Consider the following 23,380-nt stretch of genomic DNA (forward strand, 5'->3'; position numbering starts at 1 on the left):
GGAGATGCAATTTTTCTCTGTGTCACATCTTTGCCCCCCCCCCCCCCCCCTGCGGCCTACAATGTAGAGTGGTGCGATCTTTCCTGGAGACCGGCCCGGAGCTTCAAGCTGAGGATGCCAAGAATCGCCAGTGTTGGTGCTACGACCACAGGCCTGTGTACTTTTAACACCATGAAGCAGCGGTCTCTGGTGAGTAGCGGCAGACTCGGGAGCTCCATGCCGCAGAGTGTTCCGATCCGTCCCGACACCAGAGTTTCGATCATCCTGACGAGCAGACCCCGTTCAAAGGACCCGGTCACAGGTGAACAAAGGAGGAAGATGGCAGAACTTTATTTCTTTCCATCACAGTGAGGATTGTTGATAGAAATGTTCAGCCTATAGCCTCTTGGCAACACCAATGGTCCAGATTAGAGAGAAACTAAAACCCTGGCAGGGTTAAAAACATAATATAATGGCTCTGCAAATGCCCATTAGTTCACCAGTTGTGTTTTTTTATTATGACAACCCAACAGATTTAATGTCACTTTTATATGTTCTTTTTTAAGCAAAGCCTGAAGCTGGCATTGAGATATCCAAATTCACATGTGCTGAATCATTAATCCAGATCTTTAATGCCTAGGTTATAGCAGTTAAATTGTTAGGCTGGCTTAAAGTGCACGTATCCAACATCAAAACACAGGGAGATATTAATATACAGGTACACAACCTTTTATCCGAAAGTCTTGTGACCAGACACTTCTCGGATTTTGGAATTTTTCGGATTTCGGGATGGAAGATTTTTCGCGTAGATTTTAACGTTTTTTAGGGGACCGGGGTGGCTCAGTGGTAGAGTGCTCGACTCATGGCCGCAAGGTTGCGTGTTTGCGCCTCGATCCCGGCAATTACTCGGGAGCGAGTTTGCGCCTCGATCCCGGCAGTTACTCGGGAGCGAGTTTGCGCCTCGATCTCGGCAGTTACTCAGTGAGGGAGGTAGCGCTCTCTTGTCACCCTAGCGGGGCTACATGGCCTTAGGTGGCCTAGCTCGGGTATTCTTGAATCCCCCGAATAAATTATAAAAAAATAGATAAAACATTAAGTAAAACTTTAAACATAAACTGGCTTCAAACTAAGCTAAACTAAGCTAAACACATGAAAAAAAACTTACATGCAGTAAAAGCACAAAACAACTATTTTGAGGATCCTGGAGAAACATCAATGTTGTCATCGTTGTTATGGTGACCATCGTCTTCGTGCTTCACATCATTCCCATCGTGACCATCGTTCTCGGGCTTAAAGACTTCCTCCAGTGTCATCTGTCTCATTAAAAAAGGTTTCTGTCTAAGCAGTCTCTCTTTGATTGAATAAACTGCCATAATCACATGGGCATTGATAAACGTACATTGTTCCATGCCACCAATTAACTGATCACACAGTTTTACCATATCATCTATGGGCATTTTTTCACCTGTGTTCACAATGTCATCATCCTCATCACTACCTGTACTATCCTCATGCTTATTGTTATCCAACACCATTTCAGCAATTTCTCCATCTCTCAAGGAATGCACAACAGGTGCGTCATTGTCAACATTCAGCACCTCTTCGATATCAGCTGACTAACGTTTTTACATTTTCTGTTGCAACACTTTTGGCATAAGCAATGAGGTTTGATATCATCTTCTTCTCGTCAGTAACACGGAATCCTTCAAAGTCTTCATCTGCAGGCTCATTTTCATCGAACATTGTTGCAGGCCAAAATTTGTGCCATGCATTTTTGAATGTTGATTTAGTTACATCTTTCCAAGCATTAACAAGTGCATCAATGGCATTCTTAAGAGTGAACTCTTTCAGGAAGTATTTGACATCTACACCTCTGTTGACTGCAGCAAACATGCAGTTGAGAAAAAAGTCTTTATACTTTGTCTTCATTGAGCGCAAAATTCCTTGGTCACAAGGCTGTATTAAAGATGTCACATTGGGGGGTAAAATAAATGCCAAAAACATTATTTTTCACAAGAACTTCAGCAGGGGGATGTGCGGAATAGTTGTCTAGGAGCAATACAATTTTGCAGTTTTCTACCAGTCCAGCTTCCGTACAATGAGCTCATGCAGCTGGTACGAAATGGTTATTGAACCAATTGGTAAACATTTCTCTGGTTACCCATGCATTCTTGTTTGCATAATAATGCACAGGTAGATTTGTTACACCTTTAAAACATCTTGGACGTTGGCTTTTTCCAAGCACTGCCAACTTTAACATGTGTGCTTGCAGCATTTACACACCCAAGAACAGTCACCCTATCCTTAGCGTCCTTGAAACCTGATGGTGCTCTTTCATCAGCCGTTGTTAATGTTTTTCTAGGGACGTAGCGCCAGTAGAGAGCTGTTTCATCAGCATTGTACATTTGCTCCGGACTAAGATTTTCATCAGATACCATCTTGGCAAATTCATCAATGTAACGTTCAGCTGCATCATAATCAACAGAAGCTTTTTCACCACAGATTTTCAGATATTTTATACCATGACGCTTCTTAAATTTCTGCAGCCAACCTTCTGAATATTCACACTCGCCTCCAATGTTCAGTTCTTCATGGTATTTTCTAGCTTGTTTCATTACCATCAAACCAGTCAGTGGCATACGCTCACTTCTTCGTTGTCGAACCCACTCCATCATCACACGGTCAAGATCTTCGTTTTTTACCCTATGCAGCGTTTTCCTATTTTTCATTAATTTCTGGACATCACTGTCACTGTAAAACGTCAACAGGTTATGTTTCTGTTTCTTTAGGTCGTGTATGGTGGTAGTTCCCACACCATAATCTTCAGTAAGACGCCACAAAGATACACCACGATCAAGCTTCTGCAATAACTCTATTTTCTGTGCTATCGATAATGACAGACGTGTGGCGGTCCCTGGGGGGTAGGCCACTCCTTGGATCATTCCCCTCGACGATTGAGGGACAGGGGCGTAGGTCTGCCACGGGGTTTCCCGGTCGACTCCCCAGGGGTAGATATAAGAGTGTCGGTTGGTGTTTGAAAACTGTGTTAATAAAAAAGCTTCTTTTGAATCCGCCTGGCGTCCGGTCTTTTCCTGACCTTGACCAGGCCACTACACTGGTGACCCCGACTTCGTTCATCACGCGTCGTGATGGATAATAACGCTGTTGCGCTGAAGCTCCCAACTCTATGGACTGAAGAACCCGAAACCTGGTTCCAGCAGGCAGAGGCCCAGTTTGCTGTGCGAGGTATCACGCAGGATGAGACGAAGTACTATTACGTGGTTGGCTCGCTTGACCAACTGACCGCGAGGCGGGTTAAGCCTTTCCTCAGGGCCCCCCCGGTAACAAACAAATATGCTGGCCTTAAAGCATTTCTAATCAGGAGGTTTGGCCTGGGTGATGCCCAGCGGGCAGCTCGCATTTTCAGAATGGACGGCCTGGGCGACCGCCAGCCGTCTGCCCTCCTGGAAGACATGCTCACCCTAATGGGGGACCATGAGCCGTGCTTTCTCTTTAAGTATGCCTACCTGCAGCAGCTGCCTCCCGACATTCGCATGCAGCTCGCCAGGGACCCGTTTACCGACATGCTGGCGCTGGGTGAACATGCCGACGAGCTGTGGAATTCTCGCCATCGCAACCTGGAAGCAGTGGACGTCCTTCCCGAGTCGTTTGGAGACTCAGAGCAGGTCGGGACCGCTATCCACCGCGTCTCCACTGCTCCCGGTCGGCCCCCGCGGCAAAATCCGGCGGCCATTACGCATTCAGCAGCAGGCACGTCCTTCCAGCACGGCCAGCCTGCAGTTCAAACCAATGCCAGCAGAGGTCGCTGGCGTTCAAACCAGCCAAATCGGCTTGCAGTTCAACCAGACGCCAGCAAAGCTGGTTGGTGTTATTATCATCGCCGCTGGGGAGCTGCAGCCAGGCTTTGTCGCCCACCCTGTTCGTTCTCGGGAAACTAAAGGGCCGGCCGTCAGCGATTCCTTCGGCGGCCGGCACGATTCATCGCGTTTTCGCATGGGATCGCCGCAGTGGGGGACGTTTCCTCGTCGACACGGGTGCGGAAGTGAGTGTTCTGCCTCCCTCCATCACTGACATCCGGGCGGGCAAACAAGGCCCCCTCCTCACCGCGGCAAACGGGAGTGCTATTCGCACCTACGGGTTTCGCACCATTCCCCTCAACTTTGGCCGCAACTCGTTTTCGTGGAGGTTCGTCATTGCAGACGTTTCCCAGCCGCTGCTGGGCGCCGACTTCCTTAGAGCCCATTCACTGCTCGTGGATGTCAAGCGGCGGCGCCTGATGCACTCAGCCACGCTGGAGCCAGTCTTCCTCCGTACAGGTGATCCTGTAGTACGCCCTGATGGCCCCCTGTCATCCGTGGATGCGACTTTCGCGCGTATCCTGGCAGATTTTCCTAGCATTCTCGAACCCCACTTCCACTCCTCCACCCCGAAGCACGGGGTGGAGCACCATATCCCGACTACTGGCCCACCTGTGCACGCCCGGGCACGTCGTCTCGCCCCAGACAAGCTCCGTCTAGCTCGGGAGGAGTTCCGCCAGATGGAGGCGTTGGGCATCGTGCGTCCATCCGATAGCCCATGGGCCTCACCGCTCCACATGGTCCCTAAGAAGGACGGGGGCTGGCGCCCGTGTGGCGATTACCGGCGCCTGAACGATGCGACCGTCGCCGACAGGTATCCGGTCCCGCACATTCAGGACTTCAATGCCCATCTGGCTGGGGCATCCATATTTTCCAAGGTGGACCTCGTGCGAGGGTACAATCAAATCCCAGTCCGCCCCGACGATATCCCGAAGACGGCCATTATCACACCATTTGGTCTTTTCGAATTTGTGCGGATGCCGTTTGGGTTGAAGAACGCCGCGCAGGCCTTTCAGCGGCTTATGGACTGCGTGTGCCGCGGATTGGACTTTGTTTTTGTGTACCTGGACGACATACTCGTGGCCAGTCGCACGCGGCAGGAGCACTGCACCCACCTCCGTCAACTGTGTCAGCGCCTCAGCGATTTCGGTTTAACTATAAACGCGTCCAAGTGCTGTTTCGGGGTGACGGCTATCAACTTCCTCGGCCACCGCGTGACCGAACAAGGGGTGGTGCCTCTGCCGACCAGGGTAGACGCTATTCGCAGGTTCCCCCGTCCGACCACAGTTAGGGGCCTGCAGGAATTCGTGGGAATGGTCACTTTCTATCACCGCTTCCTGCCCTCAGCGGCTGCGATCATGCGTCCGCTTTTCGAACTGATTGCTGGTCATCGCAGGGAGGTTGATTGGTCCATGGAAGCAACAGCGGCATTTGAGACGGCTAAGCAGGCACTGGCTGAGGCCACGATGCTCGTCCACCCACGAGAGGATGCCACGACCGCCTTGACGGTGGATGCTTCGGAGATTGCGGTTGGGGCAGTGTTAGAGCAGCTCATTGAGGGTTGCTGGCGGCCACTTGCTTTCTTCAGCAGGCATCTCAGTGGACCACAGCGTCGTTACAGCGCCTTCGACCGTGAGCTCCTTGCCCTATATCTCGCCGTACGCCATTTCCGCTATTTTCTGGAGGGGAGACCATTTACTGCATTCACGGACCACAAGCCGCTAACCTTCGCGTTCGCCAAGGTATCAGACCCGTGGTCTGCCCGGCAGCAGAGGCAGTTGGCGTATGTGTCCGAGTACACCACCTCCATCCGGTTCATTGAGGGCAAATTTAACAGGGTGGCCGATGCCTTATCAAGACCTGCAGTCCACGCGGTTCTCCAAGTCGGTGAGGGGATTAACTATTCCGACCTGGCAGCTGCTCAGCTGGTCGACGAGGAGATGGCTGCCTATCGTACAGCAGTTTCGGGCCTGCAGTTGGAGGACGTTGTCTGTGGTCCTGGGGGTACCACGCTGTTGTGCGATGTCTCCTCTGGAGTTCCGCGACCCATCGTCCCGATCGCCTGGCGGCGCAGGGTGTTTGAGGTGCTCCATGGCCTTGCGCATCCCTCCATCAGGGCAACAATGGCCCTGGTAGCCTCCCGCTTTATGTGGCACGGGCTGCGGAAGGAGGTTGGGCATTGGGCGCGCACTTGCATCCGATGCCAGACCGCCAAGGTGCAACGACACGTGCACGCGCCATTGCAGGAGTTCCCCATTCCTCATAAACGTTTCGACCACATTCACGTGGACATCGTGGGGCCGCTGCCGTCGTCCCAGGGCATGACGTATATATTTACCGTTGTGGACCGCTTCACGCGGTGGCCTGAAGCCATTCCGCTACAGAATTCCACCACTACTACCTGTGCTCGAGCATTGTTGGCGCACTGGATCGCCCGGTTCGGGGTTCCACTGGACATAACATCCGACCGGGGGCCTCAGTTCACGTCAGAGCTGTGGTCGGCCATGGCACGCCTCCTGGGTGTTCGTCTGCACCACACGACAGCGTACCACCCACAGTCGAACGGCCTAGTGGAACGGTTTCACCGACAGCTTAAGGGTGCCCTAAGGGCGCGGCTCACTGACCCAGATTGGGTAGACGCTCTACCGTGGGTTTTGCTGGGGATACGCACCGCACCCAAGGAGGACTTGGCCTCCTCCTCCGCTGAATTGGTGTATGGGTCTCCGTTAACGGTGCCTGGGGAGTTCATCCCGCCGGCACGTGGCCAGGTGGAGCAGCCTTCAGAAGCTCTGCAATGTCTTCGGCAGACGGTGGGCAAGCTGGCGCCGGTGCCCACTTCTCGTCATGGGTCCTTCCGTCCGCACATTCCCTCTGCTCTGGAGGACTGCCAGTTTGTTTTTCTGCGCAGGGATGTACATCGGACACCTCTACAGCGGCTGTATGAGGGCCCCTTCCGGGTCTTGGAACAGGGCTCGTCGACGTTCATCCTGGACATGGGGGGTCGGCGGGAGACTGTTTCAGTTGCGCGGTTGAAGCCAGCACATATCGATATCGATCGGCCGGCGCTGGTAGCGCTGCCCCATAAGCTGGGGCGACCTCTGTCTAGGGTACCTCCTCCTTTGGTTACTTCGTACCCCGCACTTGTTAATCAGGCGCCTGTTCCGGGTCCGAGCGTAGTGTGCACCGGGTCTGGCCGTCGTGTACGCCGTCCTGTCCGTTTCGTACCTTGGGTACTTGGGGGGGGTCCTGTGGCGGTCCCTGGGGGGTAGGCCACTCCTTGGATCATTCCCCTCGACGATTGAGGGACAGGGGCGTAGGTCTGCCACGGGGTTTCCCGGTCGACTCCCCAGGGGTAGATATAAGAGTGTCGGTTGGTGTTTGAAAACGGTGTTAATAAAAAAGCTTCTTTTGAATCCGCCTGGCGTCCGGTCTTTTCCTGACCTTGACCAGGCCACTACAGACGCTTCCTTTTCTGCTTCTCACTGTTATCCATAGGGGAATGTGCAGCTCTTTCTGACATTTTCAGTCTTATATCCATGAGCAGCAGAGGCGACGTGCGTTTGGCGGCAAACGCGAGCTTTGGCGTGTCAAGTTTGGTGCCAAACGCGAGCTTTGGTGTGCAGACGACATCCTGGAAAAAATGTCCGGTATCTTCCAGGTAGGCGAACCCGCATTCTCCTCTGAAGAATGGTCGTGACCCGAAACGTCATCAATTCCTTCTCTCCAGAATTGCTGCCTGTCCCACTGAGTTATTCCAGCATTTTGTGTCTATCTTCATTAAACCAGCATCTGCAGTTCCTTCCTACTCAACTTGGTCTTGGGATTCCTACTCTCCCGGGCAATATACCCTCCCCTTCTCTTTTAGGAAGGGGATTTAGTTCCCCTATCTTCCAGGACCAACCGGAGGTTCCGCTGTCACCTTTCCGGGCCACCCTCGGTGGACGCTCACTCAACTACGTCTTGGGACCAAAAATGTCCGGTTTTCGGAGCTTTTCGGTTTCCGGAATTTCGGATAAAAGGTTGTGTACCTGTACCAGTGACAATGCGAGATGCACATTTCACAATACTTGGAAGAGCATGTTGCAATGACGATATAGGTGACCTCTATGTTAAGAGGGTTGGGGAAAAAGGGAGGATTTGAGATCTCAGAAAACATTCCGTATCATTATTTTCCATTATATGACCGCCCACATCATCTGCACATGTATTAATAAACAAGAGTTGAAAAATTAAATTCTGTTTATTTGTATAGTTTTTTCTCTCCACATTAATTGTGAAAGAGCAAATTTTTTTCTGCATATTGAATTTCTGGGGAGTGATTTGCAAAATCTATATGAAGCAGTTGTTACCTGAGCTGCTGTGACACAGAGCTTGTCTGCATTAGAATCCTGCACGGGGTGTAAAATGATTGAGTAATGGGCAAGGACAATTGAACCTAGATCAACTAGACCAATGGCTGAGGAATGGCAGATGGAGTTTGATTCAGATAAATGTGAAGTTTTGCATTTTGATAAGAAACGGCAGGGTAGGCCTTGCATAGAAAATGGTAGTGTCCTGGGCAGTATTGTAGAACAGTGAGATCTCAAGGTGTAGGTACATCAGCCGTCTCATTTCCCCTCCCCCCTCCCCCCCCCCCCCCCCCCCCCCCCCCCCCCCCCCCCCCCCCCCACCCCCCCCCCCCCCCCCCCCCCCCCCCCCCCCCCCCCCCCCCCCCCCCCCCCCCCCCCCCCCCACTTCACCCATTCCTTCTCCCCAGAGCTGCTGCCCGTCCCGCTGAGTTACTCCAGGGTTTTGTGTCTATTGAGTACCCGAGTAGCAGAAGAAAAATGTGCAGAAACCCACTTTTTTCAACAAATCATCAAACTATTTTTTAGTTTACCTGAAGGAGATTCCCACCAGAGCTGGATAAATGGGTTATATAAACAATTCAAGCTAAAACTTAAGTCAGGGCATTGCCTTTTTTAAAAAAGCTTCTTTAAATATTTTGAAATCATCACCCAATCGCAATCACTCTTTTATATTCTTAATGTTTTCAAGAGAGAGTTAGATTAGCTCTTAGAGCCAAGGGAATCAAGGGATATGGGGAAAATGCCAGAACGGGGTACTGATTTTGGATGATCAGCCATGATCATATTGTATGGTGGTGCTGTTTCTATATGTTCCCATTGGCAGTAGCAAGAATACATTAAACTAAAAGTAACAATATCTTGATTACAAGTATAGGTAGAACGAGGCAATTTGAGAAGAGGAAGGACAAGCATCCATAAACCTGTTTTCATTAACAGGTCCGTGGAGGAGAGAGTCAACAACAAGTTCTTGGGGTGTACATTTCCGAAGACCTGTCCTGGACCCATCACATTGATGCAATTATAAAGAAAACCCATTAACACCCCTACTTTCCGAGAAGGTTGAGATTTGGTATGTCGACAAATACTCTCTTGAACTATTAGAGGTGATAGCATATTGGGAACTATTAAGATAGAGAGCATATTGACTGGTTGCATCATGGCCTGGTTCAGCAACTCGAATGCCCAGGAATGAAGATTACAAAAATTGGTGAACACTGCCCCGATATATTAAGGACACTGACCTCCCCACCATCTAAGGGATCTATAAGAGGCGCTGTCTCAAAAAGACAGTCAATATCATCAAGGACCCATCATCAAGGACGCCACCTCTGCACATCGATGGAGCCGATGTGGAAAGGGTCAGCAGCGTGAAGTTCCTAGGACTACACCTGTCAGATGACCTGACGTCCACGGCCAACACCACAGCACTGGTCAAGAGAGCCCAGCAGCGACTACACCCTCTCCGAAGACTACGTAAAGCAGGTCTCCCCACTACACACCTACGGACTTTTTATAGGGGAACAATCGAGAGCACATTGACCTACGGCATCACTTCCTGGTTCGGGAGCAGCAAGGCGTACGAACGGCACCAACTAGACAGGATTGTGAAGACCGCCAGCAGGATTATTGGTGCTCCACTCCCTTTCCTGCTGGACATATACAGGAAGAGATGTATCAGCAGAGCCATCTCCATCATCAAAGACCCCTATCACCCATCGCATCACATATTCTCCATCCTGCCATCTGGGAAGATGTACAGGAGCATTAGCTACAAAACCAGCAGGATGCTCCTCAGCTTCTTCCCGCAGGCTATAAGACTGCTAAACGGACTTTGCCCCCTGCCAAAGTATCGCGCACCAACCACCAACCTGGACACACTGCAGCAGAGCCACTGTTGTGCCGCTGCCGATCGGAACGCCTGTTGAATGTTTAGTAGAGTGTTAAATTTGCTCATGATATATGTATTTTTATTTCTATTTATTTTTAATGCACACTGAATGGACACTGGTTGAGCAACGTTTTTTTGTTTCCTCTGGGTATGTGAATACTCAGGAAATGACAATAAAGATATACAATACAATACAATACAATACCATGCTGGTCATGCTCTCATGTCTTCCCAACAACCATCAGGCTATTGAACACTCCAAATTCCAACTAACCACCAAACTCCTATGGTTACACTAGGAAATTTGGGCCGTTTTGTTTTTGTACTATACAATTTTTTTATTTACTGAACTTATTTTTTGTTTGTTCATTATATTATCTTTATTATATTATATTTTAAGTACTGCGTTTACACACCTGTTGTGCTGCTGCAGCAAGTAAGAATTTCATTGTTCCATTTTGGGACATATGACAACACTCAAGTCTTTTCATGATGTTGGCCTTAATTAGTCAGAATAGTGTTGAACATTATTTCTATTCAAAATAAATGTTGAAACAAGATTTTGACCCAGGACAAATGTAACCATGGGAAGTGTGGCAATTGGCAATTTCACATGGATCGTGCAGATAACGCTATGAAAGGGTGTGCATATTTTTTTTGTTGAAATTCATGAAATTCAGTTGCTCAATAAATCAAAGTGGAGGAGCAAATGGTAATTGTCCACATTGTTCTTACCGGACAGTTCCTATAGTCGCCAATGGTACTTGCTGCTTGAAGTAGCTCTGCAAACAATTCTGGCCTAGGACGTTCATGTCTCTCCATCATTCTGTCTACCTGGTTACTAAATTCAAATTACAGTTATCAGTTCTTTCAGATTTATTTCACATATGGAACTCTTCGTAATATTTAGGAAATGTTGCTCACCAGAGTGCGGTTATTGACACATAATGTACCAGCTCTGTGAATGGTAAAGGATCCGATGTAGCTCCACAACTGTGGCACACACTCTAAAGTAAAAAAGACTGTTTATTGCAAATAGTTATAAACATGACAATTTTTATAAATTAATGGGAAGGGGGTAGAGATGTAGAGGGGAAGTTACTTACCAAAAACAATAACCCTCTACAATGATATTACAATCAAATAAGTTTCAGAATTACAATGAGTGATTAGAACATTGAGAACATGCACAGGAACCAGTCCTTTAGCCCACCATATAAATGATGACAATTATGCCAATCTAACTAATTCCAAATTGATTGCACATGGTCAACATTCCTCTATTCCCAGGTCACTGTGCACATTAGTCTTAACAGTTGCTATCGTATTTGCTTCTAGCATCTCCCCTTGCAACACATTCAATGGCCGCGGGACAATCGCCATCGCCAGCCGGGGGCTTTGACTTTGACTCTGACATCGGGGGGGGGGGGGGGGGGAGAGTGCAGTGGAGAGATAAGTTTTTTTGGCCTTCCATCACAGCTATGTAATGGATGTTTATGTAAAATTGTAATTATGTTGTGTCTGGGTCTATTTGTGTGTAATGTATGGCTGCAGAAACGGCATCTCGTTTGGACCTCTAGGGGTCCAAATGACAAATAAATTGACTCTTGACTCTCTTGACTCTTGACATTCTAGGCACCTACCTATGTGAAACAAACTTCCTACAACATCTACTTTAAATTTTCCCCTCTTGCCTTAAAGCTTACATACAAAATCATGAGAGGAATAGATCGGGTAGATGCACGGAGTCTTTTACCCAGAGTAAGGGAATCGAGGACCAGAGGACATAGCTTCAAGGTGAAGGGGAAAAGATTTAATAGTAATCCGAGGGGTAACTTTCTCCACAAGAGGGTGGTGGGTGTATGGAACAAGCTGCCAAAGGAGGTAGTTGAAGGCTGGGATTATCCCATTGTAAATCCTAGCCAAAAAGGAGCAGGAATGAAACCAAAATTTAGCAGAGGATTTATGCATTGCTTGGCCATTTTACTCAAGTCTGTGTTTCAGTACATAAAAAGACAAGCTGCTGAATGGTGCCAGTAAGTCTCGGTCCCAGATCAGATAAGAAATGTATGAGTATCTCTTCTATTGACAGAATGAATGAGATTTCTGCAGAAGACGTCCAAAAGTATTATAAATGCATGAAGTTGATTGGATTACTGCAAAAAAATTGTAAATAATGTTGTGAGACAGTTACCCTGTTATTTGCTGATTGGTCTAAAGTGTTAAGCCCTGGCAGGTTTGTTTGAGTTCCAGGGTAAATGTTGCATTATTCACAGGGCTCGAAATTAGCAGTTGTCCGGGTGCCATTGACCACCCAAAGTGCCCCCGGGCAACCTAAACACAGAGTCATTTTGCCCGGCTTGGCACGCAGATACTTGTTTATACCGATAGACATAAAAAACTGGAGTAACACCGCGGGTGTGGCAGCATCTCAGGAGAATAGGAACATGACATTCGGTGGCGGCTGTATTGCAGGGCAAAGACACTAGGTGAGTGGCGACGAAGAGTCAGAGCGAATGGCAGGCCCCGAACTGCGGCAACAGCAGCCGCGACAGCAGCTCCACCACCTCCTCCTCCCACACCCCGCCGGTGGAATGAGGCCTACGTATCCCTCCCTCCCTCCGGCTCGGCGTGCGAGAGGGGTTGTTTTGAAAGCGCCGTCAGCGGATTTGCAAGCAGCGGCCGCTATCGTCCTGATAACAGCTGCTGCTTGCAAATCTGCCAACATCGCTTTTAAAACAACCCCCCCTCACACGCCGAGCCGGGAGCAGGGAGGAAGGGAGAGAGAGAGAGATCTCCTTCCGCCGTCTGAAGCAGCTGCACCAAAGATCCTATAGCTATAGGATCTTTGAGCTGCACTGCTCGGCCCCGCACCTTCCTGTCGGCTGTCGGAGGAGAGGCGGTAGCGAGGAGATCCCAACCGCCACCCCCCTTTTGGGGCGGCACTTCAGCGTTGGACAGGGATGGCCAAGGCAGCTGGGCAATGTTGTCCAAAGGGCGCCAACTTCCTTCCTCCCCAGCTCCTCTGCCCCTCCCCCCCCCTCTTTTACCCCCCCCTACACCCCTCTTAACCTGGGACTCCTCCTCTCCATCCCGCACTGATCCCCATTCCCGCCTCTGTTCAATCCTCACTGACATCCCCTGTGCTCCCCTCCCCATCTACCCTCCCCCCCCCCCCATCTATTCATCACCCTACGCACCTCGCATTGATTTTCCTGCCACCTCCCCTCCCCCCCCCCCCCCCATTCAAGAAGAATGGGGGGGGGGGGGGGGGGGAACACTGAAGAAGGGTCTCGACCCAAAACATTGCCTATTTCCTTCACTCCATAAATGCTGCCTCACACCCGCTGAATTTCTCCAGCATTTTTGTCTACCCCCATTCATCCTGTACTGATCCCCCCCCACATCCATCCTGTACTGATCCCCCTATTCAACACCACTGACATCCCCCGTGCTCTCCCCTCACAATTTTACATACTCCAACCAACACGTACTAATTCACCTGCCTCAATCCATCCATTCCGCACCACTTGCCTTCTCACACCCCCCACCCCCATCTATCCACCCCGCACAGATTCACACACCCCCTGACCCTATTGTGCTTCATGGCCTTCAGAGCGAACATGGACTATGTTTGATAACGGAATGCAATCAAATGTGTTTTAATTCCCAATGTTATTATTTGTTTTGACACCTTTAAACATATTACCAAAAGAACATTTGCTGCAGTTAAGTACTTTGGTCATCTCTTGTCAGTTAGTGTAATGTTTAACCTGTCAGATGGGTATAGTCGGTTTTAACAGCTATTATAATAAAATGCCTTTAGAAATTTCCTTGCAACCTGTATATTTTGTTATGGATAAATTATGTTGGAAGCCAGAGTATTACTGTGCCAATAGCAATAACGACCCATGCTATGGCCATGTCATGATAATTTTCGGTCCATCACAGAAAACATGCTTGCATCAATCTGTAGTGTGCATGGTTAAGCATATATGTTATCATGGTCCAGGATTTATTGACACAAGTTGATCATACGCTGAATAATCCAATCACATTTTTGTTTGGAAGTGGAAAGAAATAATAGAAATTGCAATGTGTAAAAAGAGTTGAGATACTGTATTATAATTTTGCTGCATGTCATTGTGGTATATATCATGTCTTGATTGGTGAATATGTTTAGCTTGTGACTTTATTTGAAGCAGAAATAATATGTGAATACTTCATTGACCACAATTCCGACTAGTAACTACGCACTTCGTCCGAGCACATTATCGCACGTGTCATGCAAGCCATCTTCTTAAATGACCACCTAAGCTGTCATTTGGCAACCTAAAAAGCTGCCAAGGTTGCCCGGCTGGCAACAGGGAAAAAAAGTTAAGCGAAAGCCCCGATTCAGTTCAGTTAACTTCCTTCCAGAAGCTTTTCATAGAAACAATGTATAGGAGATTCTGTAATTGGGTTGGGGAAATGTCAATAATGTGTTGATTTAATATGTTTGATTGGATTGTAAAGAGACCACCCCTATGTAGTTCGGCCCCTCAAGGTTCATGGACCTATAAAAGATGGCTCCATCTTAGATCGAGATCGATCTTCTGAAGGAACGCTTGGGACTGCGTGACCTTTTGGAGTGTGTCTGCTTACATGAGGCTGAAGGGCTTGGCCAGGCAGATACAAGGATCAAACCCGCGGTGGTTTAGGTATCATATAGGGGAATTTTCTGTTCAATCTAAAAATAAAGTTTAGTTCCAGTGCTTGACTCAGTGGTTTTTGACTGAACTAGACTGGGGGGAGGGGGGTAAACTTTAGAAGAGCGTATTTACACCATCATTTAAGAAACAGTTGGACAGGTACATAGATGGGACAGGTTTGGAGGGTTATGGACCAAGCGCGGGCAAGTGGGACTAGAGTAGCTGGGACATTGTTGGCTGGTGTGGGACAAAGGGCCTGTTTCCACACTGTACACTGTATCACTATGACTCTATACACTCTAGTATTTGACATTTTCACAATAGGAAAAGGAGCCTAACTATCTCTATCAGGATACATGTGATACAGGCAAGATAGAGGTGGTGGTGGTGGTGGGGGGCGATGTGGGAGGTAGTTGAGGCACGTACTGTATCAATATTTAAAATACATAGATAAGGTTTCAACAGATATGGGCCAAACGTGAGCATGTATGTGTGTGTGTGTGTGTGTGTGTGTGTGTGTGTGTGTGTGTGTGTGTGTGTGTGTGCACGTGTGCGTGGAGTCTACGCAGTTTTTTTTTTAAAAAACAAGTAAACACAATTTTTACTCGAAAGATTTTTTTTCTGCACCGCAATGCTTAAAATGGAAGATTTTTCATGATTTAAGGGAAATGTATAATTCAACATAGCTTTTGCATCATAAAATTCCACTGCAAAATAGTTGGTCCTTTGAAAAATCATTTAATATTTTGTTGGAACACCCAATTTTTCGATGATGCTATGATAGGAATTATAATTTAAGCTTTTATGGCAGTATTTCTAGAATGGTATACTTTCCAAACAAATGCTCTTGTTTAGAAATGAAATTTGAAATGAAACCCGAGTGTATTAAAAATATATCTATTTCAGTTGTGAAGTATTTGTGCACTCCAATATTAACACTGAATCTGGTATAAATTTCAAGTAAAAAAAAATTAAACCTACATGCTAAGAAACTCAACTCTTGCCCTTTCAAACAAATCAGATGCTCCATTTTGTCAATCCTCCAACATTTTTGCCACAAACAGGATCCCACTACTGGCCACATCTTCCCATCTCCACCCCTTTCTGCTTTCCGCAGAGACCGTTCCCTCCGAAACACCCTGGTCAACTCGTCCCTTCCTACCCAAACCACCCCCTCCCCAGGTACTTTCCCCTGCAACCATAGGGGGATGCAACACCCGTCCCTTTATCTCCCCCCTCAACTCCATCCAAGGACCCAAACAGTCATTCCAGGTGAGGCAGACGTTCTCTTGCACTTCCTCCAACCTCATCTACTGCATCCGCTGTTCCAGGTGTCGACTTCTCTACATCGGCAAGTCCAAGCACTCCTCCATTGTCAGAGTGAGGCCCAGTACAAATTGGAAGAATAGTACCTCATATTTTGCTTGGGTAGTTTACACCCCAGCGGTATGAACATTCACTCCTCTCGCTTCAGATAGCCCTTACTTTCTCTCTCCATCCCCTCCCCAGTTCTCCCCCGAGTCTTACTGTCTCTGACCACATTCTTTGTCCCGCCCACTCCCGACATCAGTCTGAAGAAGGGTCTCGACCTGAAACGTCACCCATTCCTTCTCTCCTGAGATGCTGCCTGACCCGCTGGGTTACTCCAGCATTTTGTGTCTAGCTCCATTTTGTCATCTCTCTGTTTTCATCTATTTCCCCAAATTCCTCTTCTGATACACCTGTCCAACCACAGCCTCACATGGAGAGCAATGTTCTGCATCCAGCGCTGGGAACTGTCAGTCTTCATGAACTCAGAAGTTGCAAACTTGCTGTCTGTTTTTGAGCAACTATTGGCCCAGCACAATTGGCTAATGAACTCTGCATGGACTTTGGTCATGTGGCAAGAGCTTGTTGCCTTTTCGCAGCTGCTTGCAGACCAATCTGTCCACTGAACTCCTGTCATACCATGATTAAGAACAGCAAGCCTAATGGGCCTGTTCCAATTAGGCGACTTTCTAGACAACTGCAGGAGACTATGCAGTCACCACATGGTCACCACATGTTCGCTGGTGGTTGGCGGGGAGTCGCCTTCATGGTCGTGAGGAGTTCCTGCATTCTGGGAACTGGTCGAGGCCGCATTGTGGCGACCAGAATGAAGCTGCCTTGGAGAGTAGCACAAATTCTCGTGCCGTAGGTGGGTCGCCAGGACGTCCTAGTGGGTTGCCAGGAGGTCGAAGGTTCTTGTAGGTTGTAGTCGGTGCTGACCGGTGAATTTCATTGGCTCATTGGGAAAAAAATGTAGGCAGTAGTTTTCAGAACGGAGGATGACTGGTAAGCTTCACAGATGTGTATCTCTGGCTTCTTATGTCCCCCACCCCCCTTTTTTTAAAGGACGCACATAGACGCACACAGACACAGATGCACACACAGACACATGCAGGCGCACACACAGACGCAATGTGCTTTCACCGTCTTAATTACAGCGCCGACCTTCCTGTTCATCGCGGTGTGTGTCTGTATCACATTGGCTTTGCATCGTGTGAATTTCACTCAGACAGCACTCCTCCCACTCGCCCTGTCCCCCGTCTGCATAACGGGCTGGTGAAGGAAGCTGTGTGTCTGCGTGTGTGTGCGTGCGAGCGAGTGCGTCTGCATGTGTGCGAGAGGGCGTCTGCATGTGTGTGTGCGTGCGAGACTGCGTCTGCGTGTGTGTTCGTGCGAGAGTGCGTCTGCGTGCGAGAGTGCGTCTGCGTGTGCTTGCGTGCATCTGTGAGTCTGCGTCTGTGAGTGTGTCTGCGTCTGAGTGTGTCTGCGTCTGTGAGTGTGTGCGTGCGCCTGTGTGTGCGCCTGCATGTGCCTGTGTCTGCGTGTGCATCTGTGTGCACGTCTGTGTGTGTCTGGGTCAGTGTGTGCCTGCGCGCCCCTGCGCCTTTGTGTGCGCGCCCCTGCGTCTGTATCTCTCTCTGTGTGCGTGCGCATGCTTGCGTCTGTGCGTGTGCATCTATGTCTGCGTGTGCGTGCGTGCGTAACTGTGTGTGCGCATGTGTGTGTTTCACTCTGACAGTCGCCATTCCAGTCGCCAGTTTTTCAGGCGACTGCGGGCGACTTGACCGTCGCTTGAAAAATCGCCTAAGTGGGACAGGCCCATAACCGTTTGAATGGAGAGTACAGGACTAAGGAAATTTTACACCTTCAGACTCAACTGAGTATAAGGTTCTTTAAGAAGGAACTGCAGATGCTGGAAAATCGAAGGTACACAAAAAAGCTGGAGAAACTCAGCGGGTGCAGCAGCATCTATGGAGCGAAGGAAATAGGCAACGTTTCGGGCCGAAAACCTTCATCATTTGGTTAAAAGTACTTTAAACCATCAATGATTTTTATGATTTTATAAATGTTGTTCTTTTCAAATATTAAAATCTGTCAAAAAATGTAAGAAACTATCAGGAGCACAAAAGCATTCATAACCTTTAATAGTTCTGACAATTGGGCAAACACAAAAGCATGGTTTATCCAGCTCTCTCAGGTTTTTACTGGTACTTCATGGGTGGCTTTTTTTGGCTCTGCTTGAAATTGCAAGTGGACAATAGTGGATCTGTTAAAAACTTTCTATGTAGGTCAGCAGCATACCATTGGTACATATTCTAGCTTCTTATTTAAATGCATTTTTTATTTTATTTTGAAACAGACTTGTTTGTAAATTAACATCCTGAATCTGAATACATTGTTCCAATAGATTACAGAAACGCTTTGTGACACTGTATCAAATCGCTTCACGTAATAATCTAACAATTCAGGTCACGTAGAAACAAATCATTGTATTTGAAACTACACAAAAAAGCTGGAGAAACTCAGCAGGTGCAGCAGCATCTATGGAGCGAAGGAAATAGGCAACGTTTCGTGCCGAAATCCTTCTTTGAAATACCTTTTACATCTCAGGATATTTAAACTGTTTAAGGATGTTCAAAACTGACGAGTTTTGAGATGTTGTTCACTGCCACAACAGTGACAAACATAACATGCAACAAAGAATGATAAATATCCTTTAAAAAGTCTTTCAGTACCACAGAAAATTGAAAAGCTTTGTCATTTATACAAATATGCATGTTTCTCTAATTAAGTAACTGATGGAATTCAATATTCATTAGGTGCCTTGCTTGTCCAATGGGAATCAAAGGTCTGTTATTTCCTCAAAGATTACATGATCCTGCATCAAGTTAAATATTATTTTTCATTGCTTAAGTTTTATTACTCACCTGTTCATAAAGGGTCATGGCAAACTTCTGGTGAGTAATGCAACACTTAGCAGTACATGTATCCATTTCAGTGTCTGAGACTATGTGCGAGTGAATTCTTTCCAAAATATTCTCCTGGAAAGAAAACAAAATAAAATGTTTAGATGCTCCCACCAGAATTAATAGTGCCAATAGAGGTCCATGACTGATTTAGGCAAGTTTCATGTCTTGATTAATCAAAGCAAACATATAATCTTCTCCAAGTACTTAAAGATGAAAAGATGCAACTTTCAGCAAGTAACTTTGGGCAGCATTTAAAATTAGTAAAACAATTTTACTAATTAGAAAAAAGCAGATCACCATTCAAACCTACACATTTTGTATAAAGGCTATTTAAATAAACATCTTGCGAAAAATTGAAATTTCCAAATTTGAATTTTTGTTTTAATTAGAAACTATTTCTTCAGATAAGGAAATATGCCTCATGTGATATTTTTAAATCTCTGCAACACACTATTCATACATGCATCAAAGCATTAAAAAAAATTTGGAACAGAGCAAGATAACTTCAGATCAGAATTTATACAAAACCTTTTAACATCTCTCAAAGTTTTTCCACAAAATTCTTGCTCTCAATTTCTTGCTCTCATTCTTTTGTACAAAACAATAATTGTCAACACTATTTAGTAAATAATGTTATGAATAATATGTATGTTTCAGCTTATTTCCATTGGATTACTTCGAAAAATCTAAAGCCAGAATATTATGAAAGCAGAGGCAAATAAAAAGTTTAAAAGTCCAAAATCAATGTGTTCCTATCTTACACAGGATCAATGCAAGATCCAATTTAGGACAGTTAGTTCTGGATGCTTTTAAGTGGTACATTTAAAGCTGGGGCTGCTGTAGTACCTACTAGTTTGTCAATGTTAGGCCTAGTCACCCAGAGCAGAAAATGCAACCACAAATAAAACATTCCACTCTACAAGCAGCACAACGTCAAACCGCACTCTTGCAGATGGACAGATGCCAACCTAGTCCTTTATGAGGCGAGAATGTGGTTGAAAATCAAAGATTGTGGAGGTCACATTGGAGGAATCAGCCAAGGAAGAAGAACTTGGTCAGTTTTCAATTTTAAATACCAGAGAGTACAAAAAGTACTCACAGGAACAGTATCGCAGGGAACTTAACTGAACAAGAGAAAAAGGGAATTCATTACATTTGGGGCAGAGGCAGTTTTGTAATCAGTCTTCATTTACAAATAATGCAAAAGCAAACAATATCATTGACCAAGTAAAGATTATTCAGCAAAAAGGCCACAATGTGGCAAAAAAGGTGCATGGGGTCCATCATTTGCAGGAATGATTGTTGGGCCCATCTCCAATTGTCCCGAGTGGCTTGCTGGTTGAGGGGCAATAGAGAAGATTCTTAGCCAAAACAAAATCAAATCAAGTGTATTGTTATATGCACAAGTACTGTGAAGTACTGGCACAATGAAAATCTTGCTCTACGGTTGTATTAGCGTTATGGTGTTGGTTCAAGAACCTGATGCTTGGCGGAAATAGAAGTAGGATCAGTCTGGTGGAACTAGAAAACTACAAATGGCAGAGAAAACCTGTGGGAGTTGTATAGAAAGACCAAAAGAGTCATGGTAATACAAAGCATGATATAAATAAGGGAATTAGAGATGCATAGAACAAGTGTAATTGAATACATCACAGGATAATTTAACTTGCATAGGGAAACCAAACAGTGTAAAAAATAATTCATGGAGTGTGTAATATTTCATTTTCAAGATCAGTATATTGAGGAGAGGTTATTTTTAATTTATAAAATGACATTAATTGATGAACTGATAATCAAGGAGCATTTAGGGAACACTGATCATTATGGGATAGAATTTTGTACAACATTCGGTGAAACAGTTCAATCTGAATAAAGCAACCATGAAGGTCATGAAATTGAAAAAACATGGGTGTAAAAAATAACATTTGACAATTGTTCTTTAGAGAGGTCAACAAAAAAAAACAAAAACAGAAGAAAATGGTCCAATCATGATTATAACCAAAAGTTTGATGGTTGTGTTTGATCAAAAATAAAGGCCTGTGACATTGCTCAAAAAAGCAGTAAAAAAAATGGAAAATCTTAGACTTCAATAGGAGAATTAAGGGCAATGAGAAAGAAAGGGAAAGAAGATGATAGAAAAACATTGCAAAATCTTGTACAGAAATGTTGGAATGACAAAAAATACTACAGTTAATAAGGTTAACTAGCAGACCAAGAAAGGAGAAATTATATTGGAGAACGAGGAAATGGCAGAGAAATTAAACAAATAAAGATATAGAAAATATATTGCCAAATAAGGAGGTCAAATAAATTATTACTAAACAATTACTATTGTGGCACAGTTAGTAGAGCTGCTGCCTCATAGCTCCAGCAATGCAGGTACTACATAACAACCATTGAAACGTTTGTGGAATTTACACATTTTCTCTGTAACAGTGTGGACTTCCACCAGATGGCCTGAATTCCTTCCACATCCTAAAAACCTGCAGGATTGGTAGGGTAATTGGTCACTAAACTGTGTTCGATGTGGTCAAATCTGGTGATTGGAAGAGTTCATGGGAATGTTACAAGAATAAAATGGGTTAGGTTGGGATTAATGTGGGTAAAATGGGTGCTCGGTGGTGAGCATAAACTCACTGGGCATAGGGCCTGCTTCTGTGCTGTATTTATGACTATGAAACATAATGGGACCGATTTGGTAACAGAAGCAATCCCTCCATTCTATCCATACCTTCCCTGCCCATCACTGCTAATAAAATGTAGTTGTTTTCTCCCCCCCCCAAAGCCTAAGGTACGGTTCCAGGCCGAAAATATTACAGAAAGAATAGTTCAGCACAGGAATAAGCCTTTTAGCCCACAATGTTTGTGCCAAACTAATTTTCTCGGCCTTCAAGTAATCCATATTCTTCCATCGCCAGCATACGCATGTCTATCGAAAAGCTTAAGCACCACTTTAGCATCTGCCTCCACCTCCACTGTCACTGTGTAAATAAAAATTTGCCCCGGTTTCTTCCCACATCCAAAGACGTGTATGGGTTTATACAGTGCCCTCCATAATGTTTGGGACAAAGACCCATCATTTATTTATTTGCCTCTGTACTCCACAATTTAAGATTTGTAATAGAAAAAAAATGCGCATTGTCAGATTTTAATAAAGGCCATTTTAATATATTTTGGTTTCACCATGTAGAAATTACATGTGTTTATACTTAGTCCCCCCCCCCATTTCAGGGCACCATAATGTTTGGGACACAGCAGTATCATGTAAATTAAAGTAGTCATGTTTAGTATTTTGTTGCATATCCTTTGCATGCAATGACTGCTTGAAGTCTGCGATTCATTGTCATCACCAGTTGATGGGCGTCTTCTCTGGTGATGCTCTGCCAGGCCTGCATTGCAGCCATCTTTAGCTTATGCTTGAGCATATGCTTGAGCATCGGCACCCGCTGAGTTTCTCCAGCATTTTTGTGTACCTTCGATCTTCCAGCATCTGCAGTTCCTTCTTGAACACTTTAGCTTATGCTTGTTTTGGGGGCTAGTCCCCTTCAGTTTTCACTTCAGCATATAAAAGGCATGCTCAATTGGGTTCAGATGGGATGATTGACTTGGCCACTCAAGAATTGACAATTTTTTGGTTTGAAAAACTCTGTTACTTTAGCAGTATGCTTGGGATCATTGTCTCGCTGTAGAATGAATCGCCGGCCAATAAGTTTTTATGCATTTGTCTGAACTTGATGTGTCTATACACTTCAGAATTCATTATGTTACTACCATCAGTAGTTGCATCATCAATGACAATAAGTGATCCAGTACCTTCAGCAGTCATACATGCCCAGGCCATAACATCCCCACCACCGTGTTTCACAGATGAGGTGGTATGCTTTGGATCTTGGGCAGTTCCTTATCTCCTCCATACTTTGCTCTTGCCATCACTCTGATATGTTAAATCTTCCTCTCAACTGTCCACAAGACCCTTTTCCAGAACTGTAGTTGCTCTTTGAAGTACTTCTTGGCAAACTGTAACCTGGCCATCATATTTTTGCAACTAACTGGTGGCTTGCATCTTGCAGTGTAGCCTCTGTATTTCTGTTCATGAAGTCTTCTGCATACAGTGATCATTGACAAAACCACACCCGACTCCTGGAGAGTGTTTCTGATTTGTCGGACTGGTGTTTGGGGATTTCTCTTTATTATAGAGAGAATTCTTCTGTCATCAGCTGTGGAGGTCTTCTGTGGCCTGCTAGTCCCTTTGCAATTAGTAAGCTTACCAGTGCTCTCATTCGTCTTAATTATGTTCCAAACAGTTGATTTTGGTAAG

At 46.0% G+C, this 23,380-nt stretch overlaps 1 protein-coding gene across 2 annotated transcripts in view; it reads right to left on the bottom strand.

The window, feature by feature from the left end:
• The window catches only part of LOC129700246 (inactive ubiquitin carboxyl-terminal hydrolase 53-like), a 107,501-nt gene that overhangs the window by 62,328 nt on the left and 21,793 nt on the right, over positions 1 to 23,380 (bottom strand). Inside the window, exons 4-6 of one of the 2 annotated variants that reach the window (XM_055640551.1) lie at positions 19,021 to 19,134; positions 11,019 to 11,101; positions 10,830 to 10,935 (exon numbers count right to left, since the gene is read on the bottom strand). In XM_055640551.1, the coding sequence (XP_055496526.1) occupies positions 10,830 to 10,935; positions 11,019 to 11,101; positions 19,021 to 19,134 (303 nt within the window). The remainder of the gene's footprint in view (positions 1 to 10,829; positions 10,936 to 11,018; positions 11,102 to 19,020; positions 19,135 to 23,380) is intronic. The other variant, XM_055640559.1, reaches the window with a different exon arrangement.

This window comes from Leucoraja erinacea, chromosome 1 (genome assembly GCF_028641065.1).
Source record: "Leucoraja erinacea ecotype New England chromosome 1, Leri_hhj_1, whole genome shotgun sequence".
NCBI lineage: Eukaryota > Metazoa > Chordata > Chondrichthyes > Rajiformes > Rajidae > Leucoraja > Leucoraja erinaceus.